Source organism: Suncus etruscus, chromosome 5 (assembly GCF_024139225.1).
Source record: "Suncus etruscus isolate mSunEtr1 chromosome 5, mSunEtr1.pri.cur, whole genome shotgun sequence".
In the NCBI taxonomy this organism is placed as follows: Eukaryota; Metazoa; Chordata; class Mammalia; order Eulipotyphla; family Soricidae; genus Suncus; species Suncus etruscus.
The window spans coordinates 113,068,842-113,094,189 of record NC_064852.1 but is presented as its reverse complement, the minus strand read 5'-3'; the positions used below and the strand labels follow the sequence as shown (position 1 = coordinate 113,094,189).

General features: G+C 38.5%; 1 protein-coding gene across 1 annotated transcript in view; it reads left to right on the top strand.

Annotated features, from left to right (window-relative positions):
* The window catches only part of PARD3B (par-3 family cell polarity regulator beta), a 1,279,582-nt gene that overhangs the window by 1,195,522 nt on the left and 58,712 nt on the right, over nt 1-25,348 (top strand). The window contains exon 22 of the mRNA XM_049772907.1: nt 19,451-19,530. Coding sequence (XP_049628864.1) covers nt 19,451-19,530 — 80 coding nt within the window. The remainder of the gene's footprint in view (nt 1-19,450; nt 19,531-25,348) is intronic.

Genomic DNA, 25,348 nt, shown 5'->3' with positions numbered 1-25,348 from the left:
ATAATCATGTGAATGATGAGAGAACTGGAAAGCCTGTCTGCAGTACAGGTGGGGGTGTGTTGGGATGGAGGGAGATTTGGGACATTGGTGGTGGGAATGTTGCACTGGTGAAGGGGGGTGTTCTTTACATGACTGAAACCTAATCACAATCATATTTGTAATCAAGATGCTTAAATAAAGATATTATAAATAAAAAATATGTCAAAAAAAGAATACTTTAGTTATAACTGGACATATCCAATCCTATGGTCAATACCAGTTTACCTGAACTTTTAGCTTTCACATCAGTTCTCTGTTCATGAAACAATAGAATGGCAACTATAGTGACAGTTGCTAGCCTACCCCTCTGTATTCAGAAGGAGAAAGACTTTTGGACCAAAGAAATCTCAGTTTAGATCTTATTTTTATCATATATTGACCTGCAGTAGAGGTTCTAAGCTTCTCTTAATTTAATTTATTTTCTATGTTAAATGAGTCAGGGATGGAAATGGGACCATTGATGGTGACTGTTGCTACTGCTCTGCTCGGAATGATTTTTTCTAACAATGAGAAGTGGGAATTATTGGAAGGTGTCCACTATTTACACTATAAAATCAGAAGATTCATATTTGTTTAGTTTTATAAATATATGCCTATGTTTTATATAATGAGTAATTCTCACATTAATTGTACTCAATGAATATCCCTCCTAAGGCTTTTTTGTTAAGAGACAATATACATTCATAGAAAGCAATATGAAAAAGCTATTACAGAAATTAAGATTTGTGCATTATTTTGAGTATCTACTTTGTCTCTTTCATCATCAGTAAAGAATATTGTCACAGTGCAATAAAATATATCAAAAGTATGTGTCATTTTTTGCAATAATTCTCACAGACAAAAGAAATGAGGGCTGGAAGATCCAGCTCACGATATGAAGCTCACCACAAAGAGTGATGAGTGTGGTTAGAAAAATAACTATACTGACAACTATCATAACAATGTGAATGAATGAGGAAAGTAGAAAGCCTGTCTCAAATACATGTGGGAGTGGGTAGGAAGGAGGGAGTTAGGGGGCATTGGTGATGGGAATGTTGCACTGTTGAAGGCAGGTGTTCTTTATATGACTGAAACTCAACTATAGTCATATTTGTAATCAAGGTGTTTAAATAAAGATTTAAAAAAAGTATATGTCATTCACAAGTTACATCCAAAGAACCATTAGGAAGTAAATTTATAAAGTGATGAATGTAACTTCCCCTGAATTCCTCCAAAGCCTGAATTTTTCCTGAATACTTTTTTTTTTTTTGAATACTTTCTTTTCTGGTCCTTGCATTGAACCTTTGCCTTCTCTCAATAAGAATTTCTACTTCAGCCAGTGTTTCAGTATATCTATTCCCATGTAGACAGATTGGGGGGGGTGGATAAGGAATGATATTTGGATCTTTAATTAAAGATGTAGAACCAGACTTTGCTCTTCACACTGATTGGCAAGACAAAGAATCCCATGTGCACACACAACACACAATATAAAACGTGTATCTAATAGATGGTGCCAGATATGTTGAATTGTATCCCCAATCATAGTTTCTATGGTAACTGTATCTTAGAACCAGACATAAACAAAGATCGGGAGGGGATGCCTGATTTTATTTTCTTTAAGACAATCATGAGAGATTGATGTATTAGGACTTTAGAGTAGTGTCTAGTATGTAAAAAGCTAGAGTTTGGGTGGTATGAGCACCATAAGATTTAATACTTACATGCTCTATAATTTTATTATGGTGTGGTTTAATTTGCTATCTTTGTCATTCAGCTTTAAAATAATTGTGAGATATCTATAAATAGTTATTCTGCTAACGAGGTGTGAGAGATCAGCATAATGTGTAAAGCAACTTATATAAATATGTAAGTTAAAATGTAGTTCAGTGATTTGTGTCTTGATTTCAATTGTTTTAGAAGAGGAAGAAATGTAGACACAGATGGTTTTAAAAAATCTTATTTGAGTTATTTTTAAAGTAATTGATTTTCTGTATCTTCTAAACTACCAGATGTTCTAAGCTAGACTATAAGCTAACTACCCAGTTATTTGATGAAATTACTGAAATTAAATTAGAGAAAATAAACATTTTGGAAATAACATTTATACAAGTGTGTACTTCTGCTTCTCTGGATAGCATATTTGTAAATACGTATTACATGAATAATATACTTCACATCTCCAACAAGAAATAATTAGACAGCATATTTTGATTAGTTCCTCTTTGTTTAAAGGGAACATGGTTAGTATCTCTCTAAACATGTAGCATTTTAGCAGAGTGTTTGAATGTTAGAAGATGTTCAAAGCGAAATTGGTAACACTTTAGATATTTCCATAGAGTTGATTCCTTTTAAGTATCTTCCAGTCAAACCTAGAGCTACACTGTGAAGAAAGAAAAGCTTTTAGAAACTGCTCAGAAATATCTGCCTTGAAACTTAAAACAAAAGGCTTTATTTCTTAACATGGCACCCACATTTTTATCCTTTGCATCTTAATATTGTAATGTTCCTAGTGTCTGAAGTTCGTGTCTTGGTAATGTCTCTAAGTAATATTTATAAATGAGAATATGAATATACATATTATTTATATTTATTTTTTATTTATTTATAAATGAGTATATATAAATGAGTATAAATGCAGGTAAACTCGCGACATTGCAGCCTTTATAGTGTCCTCAGGAAAGTTGAATTATGGAACATGAATTACAAAATGAGCAAACTGGAACCTCGCCTATAAGCATTAGCGAATATGTACGATTGAATGGTTTTTGTTTTTTTTATGGCTAACACTTTCAGAAAATTTTGTCATTTATTCTTTTTTTTTATTGTTAAAAAAATAAAAGGGCATGAAATCTTCCCCTGTGCCATTCATCTACAAATGGGGGAGACAGGGCTGAAATAGCCTCTTTAGGATATTGCTTTATAAAAAAAAAACTGCTGATTCTGGCAATGCTGGACTAGAAATACATAATCACTAAAGGAACCATGAATATAAGCAGCAAGCCTCTTGCTTCTCTAGAAAAAAAAGGCTAATAGCTTTATTTTAACAAGGCTCTTAACACCCCGGCCAGCAGCAAGCACTGAGTGAATGAAATTGGGAGAACTCCCATGGACTAAAAGCATCTTAATTCAGCATCCTCCTGAACACTAGCCCCCGGATAGGTCGTCACCGGCTCTCATCATCCCGCGAGAGAACATCACCATGGGCAACGCACACCAAGGTCTGAGCTTTGCAAATTGTTTTGAATCAACTCTCTGAAGTTTCCCTTCCTGAGCTGCATTAGCAGAGGAAGATAAATAAGCCTGACATCCAAGCATACATTCTAACATGACACTTGTGGAAAAGTCTCAGTTTTTATTATGGCTTAAATCAGGATTATTTCTATCAGATGTATATTCAGGCCATTACATTAAGCAAAGAAAAACTCAGTTTGTTACCAAGGGAGATAAAGGGTTTCTTAAAAAAAAAAATTGGATCAAAGCCAGACCTTGGGGGGGGTGGTGGTAAGTGGAGAAAATTACCTTAAAAGGAGATCTCCATGCAAGAATATTTTTGAGTCTTGTTTCTTGTAAAGCAAATGAGATCTGAGCAAATAATGCCTGTGCCTGTTCTCTTTCCTAAGAGGCCAAACTTCCTAAAGACCTAAGTACAACTTAGCTTTCTCAGTAACACTCAACCTTATATTTACAGTTATTTGTAAGAACTTAGTAACATTAACTGTGCTGTTCATTGGAATAGTAAAACAATAATAAAATTATAGGATATTAGATAGATTTTTTATCCCTAAATGGGATATTATCATAAAAATTCATACCAGTGAACTATTTGTGATTTCACTAGAGAATGTCAATAGTAAATAGTTGAGAAAAATCTATATAGACCATTAAAATATTTATATATTTATAATTTTTCATTGTGGTCATCTTAGAATGGTTTTTCACAATAATCATAAAGAGAAATTGAAAACAGCGAAATCTATTTTAAAATATGGAATCCAAATGAATTCCCATCTTTTTTATTAACCAGAAGTGTGCAAGCAAGTAAAAATATTATTTTTCTTCTCTCCTGTCTTTAAGTACTTGGGAGACACAAACAAGTGGACTTGCACTTAAAAGTATGAATCCCTTTTCTGAGAATAATAATGCAAGGCAGTATAATCAGTGGTTATTGGTTTATTAAGGACTATTTTCAATATAAAAATCTACATTTCCTTATTATTTCACTAAAATCACTTTCTCACCACCTTACAGCTCAATTCCAACATACACCTTTGCAGATCTATTAGGTAGTAGTCAAGGTCCATTTGCAAGAATATTCATTCTAGGTAGCTGAAATGGGAATTGTTACATAATATTAAAGGACTTACAGCATCTTTCGGATGGCTGAAGAAGCCAATTCTTGGTTCTGCTTCCAGAAACACATTCCCATGATGCCACACTACAGAACCAGGCTTTCATAGAATTGCTCCCACTCCTGTACTTTTGCCTTAGAGCCATGCAATATTCTTAGGAAGATGCATGATCAAAAATCTAGGTATACAGTGTAGACCTGTCTGTATAAGAATAGAGGTATAGGATGCATGCTGGAAAATCTGACGGAAGAAAACCAACACTGGTGGTGGAAATGGCCCTAATTCACTGTCACTGTATGCCTGAAATACAACTTTAAAAGACTTGCAATTCACAATGGTCTCAATGAAAATTTTAAAAAAGGAAATAAACCAGGCCTAGAGTCACCAACTTTACTGGACAGAATACTAGTAACATGCCTCTCCTAAAATGCCCACACCTTGAACCATTCATGCCCATATCACATAAAAAGGTTAAACCCATCTTCAATCCCATTTCAGAAATATTATAGCTATCTTGATTCATGCCCAGTACCTTTCAAAGAGATTTGAGGAAAGAAAGATTTTACATAGTGTCTCAACACAGTAAAAATAATACATCCTCCCACCTTATTGGGGTTCTTTGAAGTTGAGTCACATTTGGAGAGACTTGGGTATTACTCCTGGCTCAGTACTTAGGAATTACTCCTAGTGGTGCTCGGGCAACAATATGTGGTGCCTGGAATCAAACCCTGGTCCACTGCAGACAGTGTCCTCCCTACTCACTGTACTGTCTCTCAAGCTTCTAAAGTTCTATTTTTGGCACTGTTGACTACTTTCTTTCTATGTCATTCTTTTTTCTTTTTCTTTTATTGAAGCAAAAAACATGTTTTATTTGGAAATTCTGAGGAAGGGGAGGGAGGGAAGGAGAGATAGAGAGTAAGAGAGAGAGTGTGTGAAAGAGAAAAAAATGTGCTCAACAGAACTTGTACTTCTCAAAAAAAGGAGAGAACTCTAGTACACAATTCAACAAGAAAATAGAAAATCATGAAAGTCCACATCTCAAAAGGGGAGAAATGGGTACCACATGAATGCAGAAACCAGGTGCATGGATCCAGGAGGCACCTGTATGCATGTCATTATGTTATCTTTCTAGAAGCATTACCTAGCACCTCTTGATCAGAGACTTTTTCCTGGGCTCAATTTTTTTTGTCTGTCCATGAAATAATAATAATAATAATAATAATAATAATAATAATAACAATAATCTATTCCTGATTTTGTTCTCTACTTTCACTGCATGCCTTTTCTTCTATTCTGAAACAATGACACTTTCTGGACATTCTAATTTTTTCCAAAGTTGTCAGTTAACTTAATTATAGATAGAATGTTTCCCAAGTCTGCATTTATGGTCCAAATAACTATTCTGGATTGGAAACATATATGATCAATTATTTATCAAGGGTCTCTACACCAAACTAATAGGGTCTGCCTATCTATTTATCTCCATATATATTTTATATATTATCATATATATTTGAAGATTCACACCCAGTGATGCTCCAGGTTTACTCCTGACTCTGCTTTCAGTTTTCAGAGATCATTTGTGGTGCAAAAGTTCAAACTGGGGTCAGATGCCTGCAAGGCAAATGTCTTAACCCTGTACTACCTCTGTAGCCTCATCAAAATATTTTTGTTTTAAATTTCTATTTAATTAAGTAACATTGATTTATAAAGAATAACTATTTTGGTTTGGGAGGTGCAGGCTTACAACACTATATCTATGTTCAAAGTGTCAATATACCTCTTTTGAGCACGTCAACTAGGTAAGCTCAGTCTTATGGTCAGAATCTGCTTGTTGACACTGGATGTTTTCTATTCTGATTCATTTCTTGCTCTGACTGAGATCATCTTTTTGACTTTTTTCATTAAGTATAAATATCTGCCTCAGTTCCATTTATGTATTAGCAAAAGGCAATATTTTATCTTTATCATAACTGAATAATTTTCTTTGATTATATATTGCTTATTATTATACACCCTTCAGTCCTGTACATTTGAATTTTTTACAATATCTTGGATATTATAAACGTGTTCTTTTATTCTTATCTAGCTAGCAACAACAAAACCCACCTATATGCTAGGCTAAGACGTTTTGATACTGTTCCAGATATAACCTTACCATTAATTCTGTCAAATCTGTTGAATATATCTTCCTAATATCTTTATTTCATTTCCTTGTCTCTATCCTTTGAATTCCTTATTCTATCCTTTGAATCCCTTAGTTTAGACCTTTATTATGTCTGTTACTGGAACCTACATACTATGACCAGTGTAATCTCTCTAATCTGTAATTTATGTCCAGTAACTTATTAAATATCACTCAGTTGGGCCACCATCATCTATGAGTAAAATTGAGTTCCTTTCCACAGCATTTGATCTCTTCCAAATTTTGGGCCATATCTGTATCTCCAGAGCTTTTCCTTGACAATCAAACTAACCAGATCATTGATTCCAATCTAACAAATATATACTGTGTGACCTTGAGCAATTCGAAGTTTTCTTATCATCAAAATGTAGCCACTACTAGAATTATTTGGAGTATTGAAAGGGGCAATGTAAGAAAAAAAATTTAACCTTGTTCTTGATGAACAATTAATAATGAATATTAAATTGTAATAGTGATTAAATAACTAAATAAATGAAGAAATGGTCTGGGTTGGTAAATAGATTCAATGTTGTCAAGAATCAATTCTTCTCAATTTGATATTTAGATTAAATATATCCACAGTCAAAATCCCACCAAATTATTTTGTGTGTCTTAACAAATTTATCTCAGGTTTATAGAGAAAGACCAAAAGCCCTAAGAGCCAGCATAATATTGAATGAAGAAAAAGAACAAAATTGGAAGACTGATACTAACAAATTTCAAGTCTTATTATAAAGTTATTGTAAGCAATTATTATTTGGGATTAATAAAAGAGTAGACAAATAAATGAGTGAAACTAAATAGAGCCCATAAATAGATTCACAATAAATATAGCCAATAATCTTTGACAAAGGAGCAAAGGCAAAACTTTTTATAAAGCTCCAGTAATCAAGTGTCATTTGGCATTGGTGAAAGAATAGACAAATAAATGAATGAGACTGAATAGTGTGCTCCATAAATAGACTCACATAAATATAGTCAACTGATCTTTGACAAAAGAGCAAAGACAATTCAGTGGAGCAAAGGAATTCTTTTCAGTAAATGGTGCTGTCACAACTGAACATGCATCTGCAAAAAATAAAAACAATAGCAATCTATACAAAGACCACATAACCATCATACAAAATAACTCAAAAATGATCAAAGACTTATCTGTAGAGGCAAAACTATAAAACTCATAAAAAGAAACATAGAAGAAATATGACTTGTTTTGGCAGTGATTTTTGTCAGCACAACACCATAGGTCTCATCTATGAAAAAAAATAGTAGATAGGTATTATTTCATTCAAGTTTTTTAAAAACAGGCATTGGTGGCACTTAAGGTTGCACTGGCAAAGGGAGCTGTGCTTTTGATGATTGAAACTTGACTACAAACATGTTTGTAATCACGGTGCTTAAATAAAGATATTATTTTAAAAAATTAAAAAAAAAACAGTTAAGGGGATGTAAAGACGAATCATAGCCTGAAAAAAAATATTTGCCAAAAACATGCCTCATGAGTAAATGACATGCAAAATACATAAAATCTACAAAGAATTTTTAAAAGCCCATAATAACAAATTTTAAATGTAATTAAAATGTGGAACAATGGCTTTAACAAGATACATCACCAGAGAAGATATGCATAAAGCAAAAAAGTATGTACAAATATATTCTGCATCATGTGTTATCAAGGAAACAAAACAACATGTCTCTTCACATCCATTAGAATGCTCAAAATCTATAACTCTGACTTCAAATGTGAACGCAGCTATGAAACAAAAAGAAATCTCATTGCTGGCAGGAATACAAAATGGTGCATCTACACACTTTAGAAAAGGGGGCCAGAGAGATAGCATGAAGGTAAGGCCTTCACATTGCATGCAGAAGGTTGGTCATTCAAATCCCGGCATCCCATATGGTCCCCTGAGCCTTCCAGGAGCGATTTCTGAGCATAGAGCCAGGAGTAACCCCTGAGCACTGCTGGGTATGACCCCCCAAAAATAAAAAAAATTTTAAAAACAAAAACAAAAATAAACACTTTGAAAAGGTTTTCAGCTTCTACAATATTTAACATCCTTCTCTTAGCTTGCAACCCACCAGTGAAACTTCTTGGTAGCCCACACAAAAGGAATTTGAAAATTTACATGCACACAAAACTTGAAAAAGCAATTCATCACAGTTTTATTCTTACACGCCAACCCCGAAGCAACTAAGAGATCCACTGAAAAGTGTATAAACAAACTGTGACTCATCCAAATATTAGATTATTCATCACTGAAAAGAAAACCATGAAAAAACATGGAAGACTTTAAATGCATGTCACTAAGTGAAACGAACCAGCCTGAAAGATGATATACTGTGATATTCCACTGATATGGCATCCTGGATAAATTATAGCTATAGAGACAATAAAAAGGTAAGTGGGATCCTAAAGTTAGGGGAGGAGGAGGAGGAGGAATACATAGGTCGAGTACATCAAATATTTTAGAACAGGGGAGCTGTATAATGCTGTGAACATGGATACTTCTACATATCATACTCTACTTTCTATAATACCCAAAATGAAACCTAATTCAAACTCTGGACTTCAGGTGATAATTATGTATCTATGTAGGCTTATCAATATAGGTTAGTTATTTTCACAGATATGCAAGCCTGCTGGTGATATGGTGACTCATAAGGGGGCAGTGTGTATGTATATTATGTATATAGAAGTGGAAATTAGAAACTTTGTCAGTTCTCCCATTTTTTTCTGTGAACTAAGATAGTTTTGTTAAACGTCTACTGTTTAGGATGTTTCTATAAGTATTTAATAATGGCTCACCAATAGTTCTTACCAATTGTACAACCCCAGTGGTATCCCCAAAGTATTATTGTTTCTGTTACTAATATTTCTTTCTTTGTGGCCTTTATTTTCTTTACCACAATCTGAACAGTTCTGGAAACACAGTACTTTTGTGTACCTCCATGTTGTTTAATTTTTGGTACTCTATTTGAAATGCTTTCTCTTACTACTTCCAGTCCCCTCTGCCACTCAAAATAATAATAAAAAAACTTCAACACCTTTCTTAAATTGTTTTCAAATTCCCAAGTGTATTTCAATATCTGCTCCTTCAGCACCCCCCCATGACCTCCCTCCTCACACTGACAGTCTAGAATGATCTCAACCCCAATTGCTTGCAGACCTGTCTTCTCTATTTCCAAACAATGAAGAAATCCACTCCCTGTAGTGCCTACCTTGGTGTGAGGCTCTATCAGTGGTCCTCAAACTATGGCCCGCGGGCCACATATTGTATTTGTATCTGTTTTGTTTCTTCATTGCAAAATAAGATATATGCAGTGTGCATAAGAATTCGTTCGTAAGTTTTGTTTTTACTATAGTCAGACCCTCCAATGGTCTGAGGGACAGTGAACTGGCCCCCTGTTTAATAAGTTTGAGGACCCCTGCTAGTGCTCTGTAACCACTTATGCAATAGTTGCAATGAAAAGGTTGCAATGTGTCTAACAGAAAAGTATCTAAATCTAAACACAGTTGATCAGAAACAAAATGATTTTTATCATCCAAGCATGCACCCCTACCTTTAAAAATCTGGCCTAGGAAAAGACACATGAAAAAATGCTCCACATCACTAATCATCAGAAAGATACAAATCAAAACAATGATGAGGTGTTGAATAACAGCCCCGGATGGGGCTGGATGGTGAGATGGATGGATGAAGGGGCCTTTCTTTGACGGCCCAGGCCACGTATTTGCAACCCTCTTCAGCCGGCGGGTCTGCAGGTTCATGATAGTGGCAAGGAAATCATCTACAGACAGGTTTCAAGAGACATCATCTTTATTCAGGGCCCTAGCCATCAGTTGTAGCTTCTATCATAACCTTATTTAAGCAATCTCTTCAGCTTGCCCTGCATCTTAACTTCTCTCCGCCATGTCTTCTCCTGCTGCCTCCTTCTCCTTCAATCTCTCCCAATCTCCCAATCAATCTCCTTCCTGCCCCTCAGGCAATCTTCTTGATACCTCCCAAGGACCCCTCCCAGAAATGGGCATGTCTTACTAGCAGGTAAGGTTTCGCAGGAAGAATAGGGGATGGGGTAAAAATGAGATACCATCTCACACCACAGAGACTGGCATACATCACAAAGAATAGGAACATTCAGTGTTGGTGGAGATGTGGAGAAAAAGAAACTCTTATTCACTGCTGGTGGGAATGCCACCTAGTCCAGCCTTTATGGAAAACAATATGGAGATTCCTCAAAAAAATGGAAATTGAGCTCTGTAGCAAGTCAGCCCCTGAAGAGGTTGACTGATGGTGGGATGGAGAATGAGGCCCTTTTCTTCCAGCTCGGAGTACGCGTCTGCCACCCTGTCTAGCCCACGGTTCTGAGGTGAAACGGCGGGTAAACAGCTCGCAGACAATCAGGCTCGTGGAAATATTTGCTTTATTCGGATGGACAAAACTGAAGTCCAAAGACTCAGATTCAGTTCCAGCCAGCCAAAAGCTCCCGGCCTTCCACAGACTCCTGTTTTTATACTCCAGAATCAGGTCCCACCCAATGGTGGGATCAGATACCAACCAATGGTGAAAGCAGAATCAGGTCCTACCCTAGGGTGGGGGCAGAATGCCAGGTCACACCCTAGGGTAGGGCACAATCACCTAATCAGTTTAGGGTGAGCAACATAGTAATCCCCCCAAATATTTACATACACAACAGAGCTCCATATGATCCAGCCCTACCACTCCTAGGGATATACCCTAGGAACACAAAAATACAATTCAAAAATCCCTTCCTCACAACTATATTCATTGCAGTTTTATTTACAATAGTCAGATTCTGGAAACAATCAAGATGCCCTTCAACAGATGAATGACTAAAGAAACTGGTACATATATACTATAGAGTATTATGGAGATATGAAGTATCAGGAGATATGAAGTCATGAAATTTTCCTATACAGGGATGTACATGGAATCTAGTGTGCTGAGTGAAATAAGTCAGTGGGAGAGAGAAACATAGAATAGTCTTACTCATCTAGGGGTTTTAAGAAAAATTAAGGATATTATTGTAATAATGCCCAGAGACGATAGAGATGAGGGCTAGAAGGACTAGTTCACAATATAAAGCTCACCATAGAATAGTGAGTGCAGTTAGGGAAATAACTACACTAACAACTATCATGACTATCTTAAGTGAGAGAAGTAAAATGCTTGGCATTTTAGGCAGGGGTTGAGAAGGAAGGAAGAGGGCATTGGTAGAGGAAATGTTGCACTGGTGAAGGAAGGTGTTCTGTTTATGACTGAAACTCAACTACAATCATGCTTGTAATCATGATGCTTAAATAAAGATTTTATATATTAAAAAAATCTGGCCTAGGTCCTAAAGCTTACTTCATGTCATTTTTATTATTGCACCCAAGGGTTCTTTGTGCTAGACACATCCTGGATGGCATTGTATCACACACTGTTTTATATTAGTCTTTAATTATCTTACTTCTGGTATTTGTATTTCCAATAAGCTTGACGAGTCCTTAAGAATAAGGTTATCAGATAGCACATGGGATCTAGCCTACTAGTGACTCAAGAGAACATGGGTGTTGCCTAGCAGACACTAGAATGTTGACTCTAAAGTAGGGAAGATGAATTCTCGATGAGATTGTTACACAAGATGACATATTGCATTCTAGAAGTAGCAACTTGGGGCTCGCTTGCACAGAATACATTAGCACTAAGTGTCTAGAATCTGTGTGAGAAAGTTTGCCCTTCTCTCTGTGATCATTCGGAATTTGCAGAGCCAAGTGAGGTTTGGGTAAGGGACCCCTTCATGTAGAGTGTGGAGTAAACAATTGGTTGAAAAGTAAGGTTTCCATTTCCAGGGCGGGATTCAGAACATAAAAACCGGCCGGCAGACTGCTGCAGAAGCTGGATTCCCTGCTTGGGACATCAGGCGGGGAAAAAGACACGAATCTAAGCCTGCGCAGAGGGGCCCAACTGTGAGTGTGAACTGTAAATATCTGTCTACTGTCCTCTTATGTGAAACTCTTGGGAGTGGAGCAAAAGAGGCTCCATCAGAGCACAGCCGCTCCGCTTCGCTACGCGGCCGTGCGCTCCTTCTAAGAAAAGAACACCATTGCAACAATAAGAAAAAATCACAATAAGAACTGTGCTATATCAGAGAAGCAAGCATTTCTCTCTGGACTGTCTTCTCTGTTGCATGCTCGGGCCTAAGATTTGACCCAGTGTGAGGCTTCATCCACGGAGGACTCCCCTCCCTTAGAGGCAAGCCAGCCCATCCAGAAAGGGAGGAGCCAGAGGAGTGTGCTGCCTACATCATATAGACAATGAATACCACCACAACACGTAGAAAAACCCACAATACAAGTGTGACAATGGGGAAACAACGCAGGCCAGCATCAGACATAGAGAATGAAGATGACAATTCTGAGGACCAGATAATGACTGAACAACTAATCAACCTCTCAGATAAGGACTTTAGACTAGCAATATGGAAGGTGCTCAACAGACTCCAAGAAACCATGGATCGAGTTGAACAGAACACTAATAAGAATCAAGAAAATATGAAGGCAGAAATGACAAAACTCCAAACTGAAATAACATGTCAACTAACAGGACTGAAAAAGTCAGTAAACGAAGTGAATGACAAAAGGATAAGCTCTGGGACAGGGTATCAGAAGCTGAGAATAGACTTGGTGCTGTGGAAGATGAGATACATAACAATTCCATACAGCAGGAGAGATTGGACAAAAAACTTAAAGCAAATGAGCAGACAACGGAAAAATTAGTCAAAGAATGGGAACAGATGAAAATAGAAGTCTATGATAAGATCAACAGAAACAACTTAAGAATCATTGGCGTCCCAGAGACCCAGGAAGAAAATTCCCAGGAAGAATCAATGGTCAAGAACATCATTAAAGAGAAACTTCCAGAGCTAAAGAATATAGGTGATCAAATCCTGCATGCTCGAAGAGTACCAACCAAAAGAGACCCCAGAAAAACCACCCCAAGACACATCCTAGTCACAATGACAAATCCCACAGATAGAGACAGAATTCTGAAAACAGCAAGATCAAAAGGGGAAATTACATTCAAGCAAGCATCCTTGAGATTTACAGCAGACCTGTCACCAGAAACACTCAATGCCAGAAAGCAGTGGTGGGATATTGTGACAAGACTGAATGAAATGAATGCTTCACCCAGAATACTATACCCAGCAAAACTCACTTTCCGGTTTGACGGAAGAATACATGGTTTCACTGACAAAAAGCAGCTCAGAAACTTTACAGACACAAAACCAGTCTTAAGAGAAAAACTGAAAGACCTAATTTAAGACAAGACTAACCAAAAGACACACCAAATTTCGATATAAAGATGGCATTAAATCCCAGGACAATTCTTTCTCTCAACGTCAATGGTCTAAATGCACCAGTCAAGAGACACAGAGTGGCTAAATGGATCAAAAAACTCATTCCAACCTTCTGCTGCCTACAAGAAACACACCTGAATAGTCAGAACAAACATAGACTCAAAATAAAAGGCTGAAGAAAAATCATCCAAGCAAACAACACCCATAAAAAAGCTGGAGTGGCCATACTAATATCAGATAATGCAAACTTTATACTCAGGAAGGTTGTAAGGGACAAAGATGGACATTTTATATTAATTAAGGGGTATATAGAGCAGGAAGAATTCACTCTCCTAAACATATATGCACCAAATGAGGGGCCAGCAAAATATTTAATACAACTGTTGACAAATCTGAAAAATAATATCAATAACAACACAATAATTGTGGGGGACCTTAACACGGCTTTGTCAACACTGGATAGGTCAACCAGACTGAAACCCAACAAGAATATACTAGACCTGAGGAGAGAAATGGAAGAAAGAGGCCTAGAGGATATATATAGGACACTCCACCCCCAGAAACCTGGATACACATTCTTCTCCAATGTACATGGGACATTCTCCAGGACAGACTACATGCTGGCACATAAAACATATCTCCATAATATCAAGAGGATAGAAATTTTGCAGACTACCTTTGCTGACCACAAGGCTCTGAAATTATTTGTGAATTCCAAAGGGACTCAGAAGAAAAACATTAACACCTGGAAGTTAAACAGCCTCATACTCAATAACCAGTGGGTCCGAGATGAAATCAAGGAGGAAATCAAAAGGTTCCTGGAAATAAATGACAATAAAGACACAAACTATCAGAACTTATGGGACACAGCAAAAGCAGTACTGAGAGGAAAATTTATAGCTTTGCAAGCACACATCAGGAAGGAAGAAGGAGCTTACCTGAGTAGCTTAATGACACAGCTAATAGAACTAGAAAGTGCTCAACAAAAGGACCCAAAAATAGGAAGACAGAAGGAAATAACAAAGCTGAGAGCAGAAATCAATGAAGTGGAAACCCAAAAAACAATCCGAAAGATCAACGAAAGCAGAAGTTGGTTCTTTGAAAAAATAAACAAGATTGATAGACCACTGGCAAACCTAACAAAGAAAGAGAGAGAGAGAAACTTGATAACTCGTATTAGGAATGAAAAAGGAGAGATCACTACTGATATGACAGAGATTCAAAGGGTAATCAGAAACTACTTTGAGAAACTCTACGCCACTAAAAATGAGAACCTGGAAGAAATGGATAAATTCTTGGACTCTTATAATCTTCCACGGTTGAAGGAAGAGGATGTAGCATATCTAAACACCCCCATCACCATTGATGAAATCAAAATGGTAATCAAAGGTCTGCCGAAAAACAAAAGCCCAGGCCCAGATGGATTCACTAATGAATTCTTTCAAACTTTCCAAGAGGAACTACTACCAATCCTGGCAAGACTCTTTCATGAAATTGAACAAACGGAAACACTTCCAAATAGCTTTTATGAAGCCAACATCACCTTGATACCTAAACCAGACAGAGATGCTACAAAAAAAGAAAATTACAGACCAATATCGCTGATGAATGCCAATGCAAAGATCTTCAACAAAATCCTGGCAAATAGGATTCAATGCCTCATTAAGAAGATCATCCACTACGATCAAGTAGGTTTCATCCCAGGAATGCAAGGCTGGTTTAACATCCGTAAATCCATCAACATCATACACAACATCAATAACAAGAAAAATAAAAACCACATGATCATATCAATAGATGCAGAGAAAGCATTTGATAAGGTCCAACACCCATTCTTGATCAAAACTCTCAGCAAGATGGGAATGGAAGGAACCTTTCTCAATCTAGTTGAAGCCATCTACCACAAGCCAATGGCAAATATTATCCTCAACGGAGAAAAACTAAAAGCCTTCCCTCTAAATTCTGGTACAAGACAAGGCTGTCCTCTCTCACCACTCCTATTCAACATAGCACTGGAAGTACTTGCTATAGCGATTAGGCAAGAAAAAGATATCAAGGGAATTCAGATAGGAAAGGAAGAAGTCAAGCTCTCACTGTTTGCAGATGACATGATACTCTACTTAGAAAACCCTAAAGACTCCACCAAAAAGCTTCTAGAAACAATAAACTCATATAGCAAGGTGGCAGGCTACAAAATTAACACACAAAAATCAATGGCCTTTCTATACACCAATAGCAATAAGGAAGAAATGGACATTAAGAAAACAATCCCATTCACAATAGTGCCACACAAACTCAAATATCTTGGAATCAACTTGACTAAAAATGTGAAGGACCTATACAAAGAAAACTATAAAACTCTGCTCCAAGAAATAAGGGAGGACACGCGGAAATGGAAACGCATACCCTGCTCGTGGATTGGCAGGATTAACATCATCAAAATGGCAATACTCCCCAAGGCATTATACAGATTTAATGCTATCCCTCTAAAGATACCCATGACATTCTTCAAAGAAGTGGATCAGGCACTTTTGAAATTCATTTGGAACAATAAACACCCTCGAATAGCTAAAGCAATCATTGGGAAAAAGAATATGGGAGGAATTACTTTCCCCAACTTTAAACTGTACTACAAAGCAATAGTTATCAAAACAGCATGGTATTGGAATAAGGACAGGCCCTCAGACCAGTGGAATAGACTTGAATACTCAGAAAAAGTTCCCCAGACATACAACCACCTAATTTTCGATAAAGGAGCAGGAAACCCTAAATGGAGCAGGGAAAGCCTCTTCAACAAGTGGTGTTGGCACAATTGGATAGCCGCTTGCAAAAAATTGAACGTAGACCCCCAGCTATCATCATGCACGAAGGTAAAATCCAAATGGATTAAAGACCTCGATATCAGCCCCAAAACCATAAGATATATAGAACAGCACATAGGCAAGACACTCCAGGACATTACAGGCATCTTCAAGGAGGAAACTGCACTCTCCAAGCAAGTGAAAGCAGAGATTAACAGATGGGAATATATTAAGCTGAGAAGTTTCTGCACCTCAAAGGAAATAGTGCCCAGGATACAAGAGCCACCCACTGAGTGGGAGAAACTATTCACCCAATACCCATCAGATAAGGGGCTAATCTCCAAAATATACAAGGCACTGACAGAACTTTACAAGAAAAAAACATCTAATCCCATCAAAAAATGGGGAGAAGAAATGAACAGACACTTTGACAAAGAAGAAATACAAATGGCCAAGAGACACATAAAAAAATGCTCCACATCACTAATCATCAGGGAGATGCAAATCAAAACAACGATGAGATACCACCTCACACCACAGAGAATGGCACACATCACAAAGAATGAGAACAAACAGTGTTGGCGGGGATGTGGAGAGAAAGGAACTCTTATCCACTGCTGGTGGGAATGCCGTCTAATTCAACCTTTATGGAAAGCGATATGGAGATTCCTTCAAAAACTGGAAATCGAGCTCCCATATGATCCAGCTATACCACTCCTAGGAATATACCCTAGGAACACAAAAATACAGTACAAAAACCCCTTCCTTACACCTATATTCATTGCAGCACTATTTACCATAGCAAGACTCTGGAAACAACCAAGATGCCCTTCAACAGATGAATGGCTAAAGAAACTGTGGTACATATACACAATGGAATATTATGCAGCTGTCAGGAGAGATGAAGTCATGAAATTTTCCTATACATGGATGTATACGGAATCTATTATGCTGAGTGAAATAAGTCAGAGAGAGAGAGAAAAACACAGAATGGTCTCACTCATCTATGGGTTTTAAGAGAAATGAAAGACATTCTTGCAATAATAATTTCCAGACACAAAAGTGAAAAGAGCTGGATGTTCCAGCTCACCATAGGAAGCTCACCACAAAGAGTGATGAGTTTAGTTAGAGAAATAACTACATTTTGAATTTTCCTTATAATGAGAATGTATGAGGGAAATGGAGAGCCTGTTTAGAGTACAGGCGGGGGTTGGGTGGGTAGGAGGGAGACTTGGACATTGGTGATGGGAATGTTGCACTGGTGATGGGTGGTGTTCTTTACATGACTGAAACCCAAAAACAATCATGTATGTAATCAAGGTGTTTAAATAAAAAAATAAAAATTAAAAAAAAAAAAGAAAAGTAAGGTTTCTTGAAAATTTTTCTTTTGAAAATATGATTCTTTATATAAACACTAACTGTAAGTGGTATTTGCACCCCATGGGGGTAGCAGCTTTATTCTCCTTAGTCCTAGTGTAGAAGCCATGGAAATGCCCAAGATGACTGTATAGAGAAGTAGTATATGAACACAATGGAAGACCACTCTGACTTTATAAATATGAAAAACATGAATTTCAGAACATAATGGATAGCACCGGAGGTTATTTTTACTAATTATAAGAAAAAAACAAGAGAGATGAATTTATGCCTGTGGAATATGAATTATTAAAGAAACAAAACTGGAAATAAACATAAAAAGTCACTCCTAAGAGATGAGAAGATTGTTTCTTAAAGCATGTACCTTATATGTACAAGGACCCAGGTTTTTGACCGAGCTTTGTAAGGCTTTCTGAGCAGCTCTTTGTGTAGCCAGCCTGAGCTGCAACACATCAGTGGATCCTAAGATTGAACTTCAGGACCACTTGAGCACTACCTGAATCAGTCTATAAACAAAAACTACTAGAGTCAGTAAAAACTATTGTGATTTCAAAGGGACAGGGATAGGAAGGCTACCCCAGGGGTAAAAGGGATATTTGTGGTCATTGGGTGGCACTGGATCTTTGGTGGTAGGAGTGGGCACAATTATATATGGAAGAAGCCAAACTCTAGAAATGCCACTGGACAATTAAAATGAAAAAGCAAAGCACAATTTAGTGCTGGGGTGTAGTTTAGTGTTCGACTGGCACTACACACACACACACACACACACACACACACACACACACACACACAAACACATATACAATACTGTCCCAGCTAAGAAGAGCCTCAGATAACCTGTGGCCTATGACTAGACGTAGTTTTGAATCCTGTGACAAAGGCTTGAGAGTAAGAAGTATATGAACAATAGGCTTTAATTAGCAATGATATGTGTCAGTATTAAAAAAAAAACACATTGTGCAGATGGAAGAGCTCGATAATGGGGAAACTGAGTCCCAGTAAACCGGAATCTTCTGTATGCTTTCTTAGTTGTCCCATGAGCTGTTCAAAAAACAAGAGCCTCTGTTAAAGATACAAGTGGCCCTGAAGGCTGTTAGAATATGCCTTGCATGGTGACAGGAAGGAGTCAATTGAACAGTGACCCTTTAAAGAAAGGAGGGATATTACTGAATGCCCTACTAGTGGCTTGAGCTTTAATGCCTGTGATGTTTCAGACTTCTTGCTTCCTTTCCTGGGGTTGGTTTTTGGCAGGCAGTAGCAGTAGCGTTTGTCGCTGATGATAATTCTGAGATGCATTATCAGGAACCGGGGGGTCCGAGGATCTTCATCTCTCATTACTTTTTTCTCCACAGGTGCCTGGAAAGGGTCCAGATGGGAACGCACACAGCCTTCGCTTGGAGGGGCTGGAGAGACAGTACGCATCCTTACCCAGGTACATCACCAAAGGGTAGGCCAGGTTTGACTTACCTGCAAATTAAGTCTTTAGAGAGATCTGCATGAGCTAGAAATCTGGCTTTGAAGAAAGGGCTGTGTTATATTGTTGCCTCACCGCCACTTCAGCAACCCAAGTGCCACCTTTACAATGGTGCTAATAATTGAAACCCTGGTGGGTCATTTTTGTAGGGGAAGAAAATAGTATATCTTTACAATTGAACATGTCAGCAAGAATATTGGATGCTGAATGAAAATTCTGAGCCATCACTATAAAAATGGTATCGAACATCCTGCACAAGTTTAGAAATAGGGAGACAGTAAATTCCCGGTGCTCGGAGTTAGGCCTGAGGAAGGGTGAGTCAACCTTAACCTTGAAGCTCCAAATGGGCATTAAAAAGCAAGAGAAATGTGAACATGGGAAGGTGTTCTTTGCTTGATTTAGAATCTGACTGAGTTCCCTAGGCAAAAGGAAAAAAGAAAAAGAATTGCTGAAAGGCACACACACAATTGGAGAAAGAAAATGACTGTGAGAAAAGTTCACTTGGTGATTCTGGCCTAACACAATCCACTTAGGTTGTAACTGGACACGCCTGAAAGTAAGATACAATTCTCCAAGGTTCTGCTCTTATCTGTGAGCCAAAGAATAATGTTAGAAGGTTATCAGCAGCACCTGACAAAAAAGGAGCCTTTCCAAGATTACATCCAGCACCGCTAGTAGGGGAGACCCATGAGTTGAGATGAATTGAGAGTGTGAGAAATTGTGTTAGTGAACTCAACAACGAAGATGGGTTAATGTCAGTTTAGAAACTAAAATTCCTGTGTAAGGAATATCTCCTTTGAAAGGTGAAGGGGAGTTAGTGGCAGGGAGGGCTATGGGATGGGGTTGGTGAACCTAAGTAGAGCTTCTTTATCTCCAAAACTGAGCAGGTAATGCACTAGTTGAGGGTTGCAGCTCCTGCTGAGCTACTCTTTTGAGTTGCATGTTGTTTATACATCTCTGTGTGTCTTTACAAAAATAACATCCCAAATATCACAACAGCCATAGCTTAAATAGCCATCTGCTCTTCGAAATAGCATGTTGACTTTCAAAAGTAACAAACTCTCAAATCTAGCAGGGAACAAATTCCAGTGCTGATTGCATATCCTAACAAAATCCAGCATTTTTATAAAGCTTCCATGCCATTGTAGTTTATCAGTTGTCTTTGTTTTGTTGTTTTTAATATTTATATTGCCTCATCATTTAGTCTCCTCTCTTTCCTTTCCCTGGCCTAGCATTTTGTTTTCATTTCAAAAAAAAAATAGCGGTAGTCTCCAAAATTTGTTTTATACATAAAATTTCTGGCTTTCAACATTAAAGTGTATGGAAATTGTGGTTAAGGCAGATGGAAAGTAGTATGTTCCTATGAAAGGGAGAAAAAGGGAAAACTGGAAGCTGTTTCATGTCTTTTTGGCCAACTTGCACTCAGACTACGGAAATGGTGGTGGGTTTTTTATTTTTTATACATATCTCAAGCATAGAAATAACTTAGAATTCTCTAAATTTTGCTGTGTCCCTTCTCTTTCTGTCCATCAACTTCTATGTGTCAGACTTTGTGCAGAGAGGAAATATGTCCTCAGTTGGTCCTCAGGAGTCTGTCTAGTCCGGGAGGCAGTGAGTCAACTTTTCTTAAGAGTCCACCAGAGGCTTAGATTCATAATTATCTAAAATTAAAGCATAATGTTCTGTGACTGTACGACTTCGATGTGTGCCCTATTACTACCAGGGCTGAAATGCTCCTTACTACCTGCCTCTACCAAAGTCTGTCTAAGAGGAGAAAACCCATCAGCGGGTGCTCCCACACAAACCTTGCATCACTCTTGATGCTCCAGAGACCATTACAACATATGAACTGACAAGATCTGGCCAGCCCCCTGGAAATAGAGCCATAGCTGAAAGGGAAACCTCACAGAGGGAGAACAGTTCTGACCAACAGCCCCTCACACACAGACAGGAGCCGAGAAGCAATTGACTGCATGAGCAACTTGATAGCTTGATAGCAGGAGTCAGACTGAGATCCTAAGTTCCAGATCTATGTGGGAGAAATCACTGGCCCTGGAATGCAAATAAATGCAGCTTCAACTACCATTGCTGTTTCCAACTCTCAAGGGGAGATGCAACTGAGTTGAGTGGTGGGGATTTCTGATTTCTGCAACTAGGTGCAACAGGAAGCACCCAGCTGGAATCTGAGAGGCCATTGGAGTCCCTGCTGGTGCCTGGCTGCTTTTGACCGTGGTTTTTCCATCTCCTGCCCCTCTCTCTGATGGAACTTCCCATTGCAATGACTCGTCATGCCCCATGGATTTAATTCCTTTTGCCTGAGATAGGCACAGCCCTGTGGGTCTCCCATGCCCTCTGTGTCTGTGATGTGAGATTATTTGATTATTAATAAAGTGCAATTTTTAAAATTTTTATTTTACCCACTGTGACTTAGAGTTTTATAATGTGGTCAATGGTAAAGTTTTGTGCAGCAGAACACTGACCCTCCCCCTGAGTACCCCTTTTTGTCCCTCTTTGCTCAAGTTTTACTTAAATATAAAGATTAATTCTGTTTATGGAAAATCATTGCCCAAACTCAGAGCAGGTTTAATGTGCTCTTCACTAATTGGGTGATTTGTTTGCTTGTTTGGAAGGAAGGGATTGGTGCACACCTGGAAGTGCTCAGGGATTACTACTGGTAGAGAGATCAGAGGACTTAAAGGATGTCAAGGATACATGCTAGGTCAGGTCCATGGAGAGTAAGTACTCTAGCTACCATATTATCTCTATGGTCACTGATTCAGTTTTTATAAAGTTTCTGAAGAGTATCAGGGGAGTTGTTAGAATGAAGTCAATCAGGTGGGCCAGGTGCCAACTTTGGAGTCACCAATAGAAAAAATGCCCCAGAGCATGGAGCAGGTAAAGAGCCTAAAGGGGCACTTGGTCATACTATCACAGAGCTCCAGGATGACTACTGCTCACACAGCTAACTACCAGGCTAAGGGACACTTGAAAACATTCTCACATCGAATCAGCTGAGGAAGAAAGGAAAACATTTCCCAGCACTGAGTAGTTGTGAATTTGCCTTAGGCTAAGGGCTGAGCCATGTTAAGTGTTCATGTTAAGCAATGTTCAATCTTCTGCCTCAGAAGAAGAAACCCAACTTGATGTCTTTTCTCCTGAGGGGCCTGTTTTGGAAAGCTTTTGGAAAGCTGTTTTGGTTGTACTACAATCTCATTAGCAAACACCAGCCTTTTACAGCCCCAATGTTTTTACATCCCCTGCTGCCCAGCCCCATTTCCTTAGCTTGTGAACAGAATGAGTTTCACAGCCCCATGTCCTGACCTGATGCCAGATACTTCCCAGCCTGGCTGAGTAGGGAGAGAACACCACCACACAGGAACACCCTTGCATCTAGCTTTGCTAACGGCTCTCTTTCCATCAGTCTTCTGCTTCATCATCCTGACTCCATTCTGGGTTTACAGGCTTTCTGGAATTCTCTGCTCTCCCCACTCAGGCATCACTATTCCCCCTAGACCTACCCCTAACTGCTCCCAGGGATCCTATTATCCTTTCTCTGTAGCTGGCTCTACACATCAGCACAAGGCAGACTTATATCCTAAGAAAGGACCCAGCAGGGTCCTGTGTCTCTTCCTGGTCCTTCAGATAAGGGTGGTAACAAGTTGCCTGAGAGACTCATCAAGCTGCATCCATTGGTTCCATCACAACATCCCCATTATCCAGCTCCAGCTGGGGCCCTGCTGCTGTCCAGAATATTCCTTTTAGTTCGTGCTCTCAGCTCCCTGGACTCTACCACAGTGGCTGTTCCAAAGCTGTTCTCCCCCTGCTAAGTTCTACAAAGATGACTCAGGCCCCTGAGTCCCATCTCTGCAGATGACCTCACATCCTTTCCTTTATGACCTGGACACAGTCAGCCTCCCTCAGCCTCTCTACTTCTCCCTGCAGAGCAGCTCAGCTGAGTCTATACACGAACACTCTTCCCCAGGGCAGATGAAGAGGTAAAGGACCTGGAGTCAGGCCAAACAGCCTCTGTCACTTCCTCACCTGTGTGACCTTGGGCGGGATACCTGATGGCTCAACGCTCAGGTTTCTAATCTGTATACTGGAGATGGACGTAGAGCTCATGTACAGATGAAACACAATGATATTAGCAAAGAATGTGCCTGATCAATTTTAAGGATTTTTTTTTAATTCTAAGCTCTTCATTTTATCCCTGGGAAAGACATTTATTTTTGTACTGAGTCAACCCATAAAGGAGAGTTTGTTCTCTCTGTCTTCTCTGTACCATCAACTACTCTTCTCTTGGCTGCATCTGCATAGCCCCTTGGCAGCTGCTTCTCACCCCACCTACTACTAGAAATGCAGTGATTCTGCTGCCCAGTTTTCTGAATCCTGAGGGGTGGAGAAAGGGGAGCTAACACCTGCTCAGAGAGATTTGGGGAGTACAGCTGAGGCTGAAGAAATTGGCCCAATGGAAAAGGACAAGAGAATGAAACAAGCCAAGATGATTAGAATGACAAGCTGTACTAATGTGCATAATGACAGACAAGTCTTCTAGATGAGGCGTTCATGAATAGATGGAGGAAGTGGACGAGAGTCTAGGAAAGATGCTACAGCCATGAGCCAACAAGACAGATTCAGGGCTAAGATTTCCCCCACTGGTGAATCCACACCCAATGTGAGTATGCCAGAAGGGGTGACTTGAGTCTCTTCTTGCTCTTAGGATAGATATGATGTGGGATATTCTCTGAGAGAGCTTCTCAGTTCTTTTTTTTTTTTTTTTTTGACCCATGGCCAGGTAGGGGCATGCAAGCAGTTCTGAGAATTCCCAGCTGAACTGGGTACTTCTGCTACCCAGTGAACTTGACTTGAATCCAAAGGGGAAAAAAACTCTTTCCTTGACCCTCTTTTCTCTTCCTAGTTCCACATTTCCTACTATCAGGAAAAAGTTGGCTCTATTTTCATACCTTCCCATAGTAATTAGCCTCTTACTCTGGATTTCCATACTGCTGATAATCCCAGTTCATTCTGTCTGCAACCTTTAATATAAGGTCACTTGAACCCTGGTCTTCATTTCTACAGATTCTGTTTGCATTGCTATGAGGATTCCAAAGTTAACCTTTACAGCTCTTCTATTTTACCTTTATTGTGACCACAGTTAAAAACTTTCCTTCTACTGTCACTACACCTCAAGGTATCCCAAAGTCTCAGTGATCTCTGTATCATTGTTAGTACTTCTTTTAACTTCCATAAATGTCTTCAGCCATTTGAAACATATCCCTGAGTTAAACTGAGATTTTTATGCCCTTTACCACCACCATTGAATTAAAAATTCCTAGATTTAGGGATACTACTAAATATCTGTCATGTCTCACATCTATTTCAAGTCTTAGCAAGGTACCATGAACACTATGGGCTTTGAATGCATTGGTAGAGTTGAGAATAGGTTTGCTTTTCTATAAGGAACTTATAGAAAAGACTTGATAATAGAAAAGACCCAAGCTAACTTGACTGGATTTTTGAATATAATTGCATTTTCATGAGAATGCTATTTTTCAATAGAAACCAAAGTTCAGAACTTCTAAATACTTGACTCTTATTGAACATGTATGGCATGCTATTCACTGCTCTAAATACTTTGCATCTACTAATTTGATGCTCATAAAAACCCCTTAACTCAATGACAGCCCCTTTATTATCTCCTTTTCATAGGCAAGGATCTCAGCATAGAGAATTTAAATGAAGTAACCCAAGTTCAACATCTGTCTGGTGGCAACCT